The sequence below is a fragment of the Akebia trifoliata genome, chromosome 3, assembly GCF_017979445.1.
Source record: "Akebia trifoliata isolate Shusen 1 chromosome 3, ASM1797944v1, whole genome shotgun sequence".
NCBI lineage: Eukaryota > Viridiplantae > Streptophyta > Magnoliopsida > Ranunculales > Lardizabalaceae > Akebia > Akebia trifoliata.
The window spans coordinates 38,890,265-38,897,749 of record NC_141377.1 but is presented as its reverse complement, the minus strand read 5'-3'; the positions used below and the strand labels follow the sequence as shown (position 1 = coordinate 38,897,749).

General features: G+C 33.7%; 1 protein-coding gene across 1 annotated transcript; it reads left to right on the top strand.

The window, feature by feature from the left end:
- Positions 1-1,613: 1,613 nt before the first annotated feature.
- LOC147406836 (Haloacid dehalogenase-like hydrolase (HAD) superfamily protein) lies at positions 1,614-5,488 on the top strand. The gene is made up of 11 exons (XM_086435118.1): positions 1,614-2,088; positions 2,176-2,269; positions 2,410-2,454; positions 2,548-2,598; positions 2,793-2,867; positions 2,958-2,991; positions 4,396-4,451; positions 4,552-4,611; positions 4,881-4,940; positions 5,059-5,105; positions 5,198-5,488. The coding sequence occupies exons 1-11, from the start codon at positions 1,691-1,693 to the stop codon at positions 5,244-5,246; spliced, it is 969 nt and encodes a 322-aa protein (XP_086291244.1). The 5' UTR covers positions 1,614-1,690; the 3' UTR covers positions 5,247-5,488.
- The last annotated feature ends 1,997 nt before the right edge of the window (positions 5,489-7,485 follow it).

Genomic DNA, 7,485 nt, shown 5'->3' with positions numbered 1-7,485 from the left:
GTTGTGTATCCTGAGGAAAAATCTATGGTTCTAGCCCATGCCACGTCAATGAGCATTTGTTAGAGGGGGAGGGGTGGTGTCAAAAGATCGTAATTCCTATCTCAATTTGAAGGATGAGACTAGGGATTTTTATTTGTTTATAAAGTCCCCTAGTGGGACGATAATATTCAGAATAGGTATTTTTAATACATGTAATGTGCCAACAGATATACATACATTTGATATGCGTCCAACGAGAAATTACAAATACATTTATTTGATTTTTAAGAAAAGTGAAAGCTTACCACTACAATCCAATCAATTTGATAAATTTTGGATTCAATACTCAATTTGTTTTTTTTATATAATTGCAACTAGCTATATACATGCACCTACAAGGTGGGCATCAGACACTGTCATCCCTACATTTAGACTCCTATTGATTTAAGATTGCTAATTTCTTAACTCAAACGGAGACTCAAAAACTCACAAACGTGGCATGGGCAAAGAATCGTAGATTCTGTCACTCAGGATACACAACCAACCTGACCGATCAGCCATCTGCAATTGTGTATCCTGAGCGAAAGAATCTACGGTTCTTTGTGCATGACATGGTTGGTGAGTTTTTGAGTCACGCTGTCAGGTTAAGTTTAAAAAAAAAAATCAGTAGTCTTTGATTTAAAAAAAATCATTAGCGGGTGATCAAACCTGCCCTCATCAAGTTCTCTTGTTTGGTCTTCTTTTCACTAGGACTGTCAATGGGCGGGTTTGGGTTTGGATTTGGGCCACGCTTGGTTGATCCGTATACCCATTTCAGGTCTAAGTCTATTAGACACTGGCCTGGCCCTAAAAAATTTGGGCTTGATTCAGGCCTAATAACATCACTAAATTTCAATATTTTTTACTTGAAAAAAAAAGTATTTTTCAATTTGTTTTTGGTTATATTTTTGGAGATCATCCAATTGAATTGGAAATTAATGTTTTATTAAACTATAATTTTCATATAAAAAAAAAACTAAATTATAATTATATAATTTATTTTACTTTTATTAAAAAATATTCATATAATTTATAATATTATGAATATTTCAACAAGATATAGTAATGGGCTGGGCCGATTGGAATCCCAAATCTGATGGGTTGATAATTGTTGAGCCTGGGCCTACCTTTGCAAGCTCAGTATGGAAGTCCTAACCCATTTTTTGTCAGACGAGTTAGAGTGGGCAACCGGGCCAGAAGCCTCAATTGTTGGAATCCATACATAGGAGAGAAGGTTATATTACTTTGCACTGGCCTCAAAAATAAGAAAAATTAAAATTTGAATCCTGATAAAAGGACTCACTTATTTGTACGCTTCCTCCACCAAAACCGTACAAAATCATATAAATATATCCTTGTGTATTCTGAAGTAATGGATCTACGGTTCTGTGATGGGGGCGTATTGCGTCAGATTATAACGACTCTTTCCATATTGGTAACCGTTGCGCCACAACGGTTTTAACGGTCCATATTTCCCACTGCTACTATAATTTAATCTTGGGAGATAGATGCCAGCCACACGAACGAATCCTCTACCTTGGATAATCCAACGTCAATGGACGCTAAATGTCCAACTAGCCAATAAAATAGTGACATGTTGTTTAGAGAACCCATCATCAGCTCCAAAGCTACTCAACTTCAAAGTCCTCCCTTAGATTAAACAGAAAGAAAGATGGCGTCTTCTGCGATGCTCTCTCAACTACTCTTTCCTTCAAATTCTCTCTCTCTAAGATCTCTCTTCCTTCCCTCTTCAACCTCTACTTCTTCAGCCCTAACTTGTACTAATTCTCTCTCGCAATCTCACTTTCTTCGATCCAATACGATCCACAGGAGACGATCTTCTCTGAAACCTCTCTCTGTATCAAATTCTTCTGCCCTTCAAGCTCTCATCTTCGACTGTGATGGAGTCATCCTTGAATCCGAGCACTTACATAGACAAGCCTACAACGATGCTTTTGCTCATTTTAATGTCCGATGCAATATTTCGGCTTCAGAGCCCCTCAATTGGGGATCTGAGTTCTACGATGTGCTCCAGAATCAGATTGGTGGAGGAAAACCTAAGATGAGATGGTTTGTGTTTCTTCTTTTTTAATTTCAGAATTCAGATTTAGTTATTTTATCTCTGATTGATGAATGATTGAATTGTGGATTAATTAGGTATTTTAAGGAGAACGGATGGCCGTCTTCTTCGATCTTTGAATCACCACCAGAAGATGATCTTGATAAAGCAAGGCTGATCGACACCCTTCAGGTTAGTAATTCTCATTATCTTTCTACAATTTGCTCTGTATTAAATTTCTTGTTTTTCATTCAAAAATCACAATTACTTGAATTTAAGTTGAACTACATTGTTTATATAATTATTCTTTGATGGTTTTTTTTGTTTGGTAGGATTGGAAAACTGAAAGGTACAAAGAAATAATTAAATCTGGAACTGTAAGGATAAAATACATTTTCCATCTATGCTTGTCAATTGTAATTATGCTGAAGTAAATCATTTTAAAGAATTAAATTTGATCTTTTGGTCAGGTGGAGACTCGACCTGGTGTTTTGAGATTGATGGATGAGGCCAAGGCCGCTGTAAGATAATTACGTACCTTAAAATTCACTTATTCTATATTGGTACATGAATTTCTCTCATTTTATCTTTTCTTCTCCTAATTAAATGATAGGAGTATTTATTTCATTGGCCGCGGCTCCTCTCATTTGTGTAGAATTAATGTGCAATGACATGTGACCATTGGTTTACAATAATTTATTTTTCTATGTTTTAGGGAATCAAACTAGCTGTTTGCTCTGCAGCAACGAAAAGTTCAGTTATACTCTGTCTTGAAAACCTTATAGGAATCGTGAGTCATTTCTTCAACATTTGGTTCTCATTAGAATTACTCTTATCTTTGATGTGATTTATTTGTTTCTTATTTTGGTCTTTGTTGTAGGACCGCTTTCAAGGTCTTGATTGCTTCCTTGCAGGTAGTTTTCCTTCCAATTTTTTTTAAATTTGATGTCTTGATATTTGTTGTGGCTGAAAAATTTGAGCATGCTTTGAGGAAGAAGACTTATTCAATTGATGAGCCCTAAATTTATCAAACAACATTATAAAGACAAAAGCAATAGATGATGAGAAAAAAAAAAAAAATTAATTCCTAATCTAACCTTGTAGAAGATAAATAAAGGCACACAAATGAAAGTCTACTATCACCTCTGTTGAAATCTTGGTGCATTAACTGAGAACATTGAGAGTTTGTTTAGAATCTCCTGTCGCTTTTGGCTTTTGATAATGAGTGATCTATATAGGGGACCCATTTACGGACTTGGAAACAAGGATAAACCAACTGTTGTATAAGTTATGACGCTTAATTTTCTTCTGTCGAGTGTTTTCAAAGGTGTTGGAGGCTTATGCCTTGAGGCTCGCTTGAGATTATGTCACATTTGAGTGGTTAATATATACGGCCTGACTACGATCTAGGAAACAATGATAAATATACTGTATCAATTTTGATCCTTAACTTTCCAATGCCAGTGTTTTCAAGGTATTTGAGTCTTATGCCTTGCGTCTTGCTTTATGAGAATTTGTAATGTATACATTTTTCTTTATATTTTTATAGCGTTATTACATCGTAATCCTTAAAGTTTTAATGTTTTCCATGTTATAACATTGGATTTATATAAAATTCCTCAACTATATTTATTGCATCATTTCTTTTTACCATTATCTCTACAAGCCCAACTTGATTTACAACTGTAGCAATCTCTGGCTTTTCTCAATGTCAATATTAAAAATTCACAGGAAATTCTGAAATGACCTAATCAAATTTTGGTTTAACATATTATTGCAAAGTATTGACAAGTTAGACATTCTTTTTATTAATAGAGTCATTAATTAGATAAGATTTTGTTGCCAGTAATAAAGGCCATTAATGAGAATTTTCTCATCAGTTATTGTTTTTTCTAAATTTCACAAAAATTATAAAATTGTGGCAAGAATTTTAGCTTTGATCACCTGGACCAAAATCATGTTTGAATCAACACTTCAATCCTTTACCGATTGGTGGATGTATATTTGTACATGTTATATAAGAGGTTAGAGAGTTGAGGTACATGATTGTCACATTATTTGCATGTGATTGTGGGTTTAGCATCTAGAAAATTGACATTGGCATGGGAGGCTTCCATGTATTTTTCAAAAAGATTGGATTATGTTCACGAGATAGATTTAGTATATATTTTGCAAGAACTGCATGATCCATTATTGTGTTTTTGATATATTTTAACACCAACATGCATCTAAAGCAAAATGCCTATGCAACCTTATTGGAGCTTCAAACAATTCCAATATCCTTATGATTCTAAAGCAGTCTTCTTCTATGTTTGCAGGTGATGATGTTAAGGAAAAGAAGCCTGATCCATCAATTTATTTAACAGCTTCTAAGGTATGTGATTGTGAAACAGATTATTAATGTTTTGTGCTTGTAAGATGATAATTTTTTTTCCCTTTTCTATATTTACATTATTCATTTTCATTTTGTGCAGAGGTTAGGTGTGCTAGGACAAAATTGTTTGGTGGTGGAAGATAGCGTCATTGGGCTACAGGTAGATCTTGTGCTCAACAATGATTAGCTCAAGATAGGTAGTTGAGACCAACATTTAAAATCACTAACAATCTTGAGATGTGTTGTACTTGTTGTTGTCCTGGCTTCATGAGCGATTTGCTTATGTATGAAGAGTTTCATTCAACTGTGACAAAGACTCAGCAGAGTTTTTACAAACAAGTCATATCGGTTTCAGTCCTGGCCAATCTGCACATAGAAACTGAGATTTTTAACCTTGGTTGAGACTGAGCAAAGCTTGTTTCTTCACAGGCAGCAACCAGAGCAGGAATGTCATGCGTGGTAACGTACACATCTTCAACAGCTGACCAGGTGAAGTCTTAGTTTCAGTAAATATTGTTTTTTTCCCCTGAAAATAGTTCACATATGGGAGTTCGAAAATTTTCTTATTGAGGTAACCTATGGTCTCACTCTCATTTACTGTGTATAGGATTTCAAAGATGCAATTGCAATCTACCCTGACTTGAGTAATGTAAGGTAGGTAATTACCATTTCATGTATATATCGTAGACTTCAAATTTTATTCACTCATGTAACATTTATACATATTGATCCTACTGTTCTTTCAGGTTGGAAGACCTAGAATTGTTGCTTCAAAACGTTCCCGTTGCAAAGTAGATAAATGCATCCTATCCTCCAAAGTTGGGGTTGAACCAATTCCTCATTAGGACTAAGGCACCACACAATTTATAGTTCAATTTATCGTAAATACATTGAACTCTGATTCATCCTTTATCAGAGCGTATGAGCTTCTACAATCAGGTGAAGGCTTGTGATCCATTTATATGACTAACAGGAGTCATATTATGCCATCAGAACTCAAGAAATTCAACTAAAAAATAATAATAAACCTTGCACCATATACATTCTCTTTTTATTAAAGAGAGTTGCTATTGCCACACCAACTATGTGCAATTCTGGGTGATTTATAAAGGATTGGTGAGGCATTAGTAAAAGTTGGTGTGGCAATAGTAACTCTCTTTATTAATTATTGTTGTTGAGATTTGAAAATATTCTATGATACAGGTGGAGGTGACTAATCATTACTTACTCGAAGGAATGCGATAGAGTATTAAGAATTATGTTAGAGTGACTCTAAAATTCACATCGATTTACACTTTGCTGATGTGATGTGTGTATCAAACCGGAACCATATACGCTTTTCATTGAGATACAATTGAAAAGCATCTATGATTTTGTGAGCACCTCCACATTAGTAAAGTGTGAATCGATGTAAATTTTAAAGTCACTCTAACACGACTAAGTATTACATTTGTCAATCATGATAAAATTCTTGTATGGTTTATAAATTTTAGATTATGTGAAAATTCAGATCAATTGATTCTGGTCTGAATTTTCTATTAAATAGAGAAGGTGGATGCATATGGTTATGTAACTACCCTAACTATAAACATGATCCAGTACTATTCAATACACTTTAAAATAAGACAACCTAACTATTTGATTCTATGCATCTCAATACATCTTAATAAATTATAACATAACTAATACTCTCCTGTAATGGCATGTTCCTTTGAGGAACGTGCGATTGATTACATAATAGCAATGCCCTTGTGCCATAATGTGATTGATGATCGGTAGTCAAAAACATCGAATGTAAGCGTTTGATATCACCACAGATTTGTGGAATAGGGTTGCCAATTGCTTGTTATTGATAGAATTGGAGAATTCAACTTGATTATTGCCTGAAAGCTGATAGGCAAAACTAAAATAGAAATGAAGAACTAGAACAAAGTAGAGATGAAGAAGATGTGGAAAAGACTAGAGGAAGATGAGGGCTTTTTTTTTCCAGAAAGAAGATGATTAGATTTAGGATCTAACCAATAAAATGGGCTTAGGGTTAAGAAGAATTAAAGTAAAACAATTTGGGCCCAATTCTTGAAGTGTTCCAATAAATTTTTGATGCAGAAAATTACGGATCTGAGAAATTTCAAGCTTAGAAAATTTTTGATATAGACAATTACGAATCTAAGAGAGAGAGAGAGAGAGAGAGAGAGAGAGAGAGAGAGAGAGAGAGTTGTTATCTATATGTGAAAGTGTGGTACATCGTAGAGAGAGAGAGAGAGTTGTTATCTATATGTGAAAGTGTGGTACATCGTATTTAATACTTTATAGGAGGGGGCAATTTGGTTCTGGTTGGTTTGATTTGTGATAAAATTAGAATCGAACCACCATAGATTGATTCCACTAAATAAGAATCAGAATCGAATCGAAATGCCCATAAAATCAAATCAAATCAATCTAAGATCGGTTTGATTCTATGGGTTGCCAATATCTTATAATTTTACTTAAAAACAACATATTATTAATGAAAATAAAAAATAAAAAATTAAATAAAAAATCTTATATAATAAATTATTAATTGATCCATAAAAAATGTCATTCATTTATCTATTAAATAAAATTATTTATTTATGTGTTAAATAATCATTGAAAAGATAATACTATAGGGGCGTTGGGCAAAAAGAACGTGTATGTAGCATCTCTCTTTCAATCAATTAAAAAAAAAAAAAAACATGCATAACTAACCGACACTATGTGAAAAAGGCTCATATTTGACGGTCTTAGCCCGTCAAATTTTGAGAAATTTGACGGACCCTCCCATCAAATATGCCCGTTAAATATTCTCTTGTAGAATTTTTTTTTTTGACGGCCCTGGACTATCAAATTATTGGAGAATAGACTTCAAAAAAAAAAAAAAAAATTCATAGAGTATGACCGTCAAATTTGGAGGTTTAACAAACAATAGCACGGTCCTCTAATTCACCAATCACAATGAACGAAATAATATTAAAAAAAAAAAAAATCAGAAAAAGAAAAAACAAAAGAAAAATCA

Bases quoted from the DNA above. Each gene is read 5' to 3' on its own strand.
- LOC147406836 (XM_086435118.1), top strand. From the start codon at position 1,691: ATGGCGTCTTCTGCGATGCTCTCTCAACTACTCTTTCCTTCAAATTCT. The intron at 2,599-2,792 runs GTAAGATAATTA...TCTATGTTTTAG, and splicing joins TGGATGAGGCCAAGGCCGCT to GGAATCAAACTAGCTGTTTG. The intron at 4,452-4,551 runs GTATGTGATTGT...CATTTTGTGCAG, and splicing joins TTTATTTAACAGCTTCTAAG to AGGTTAGGTGTGCTAGGACA.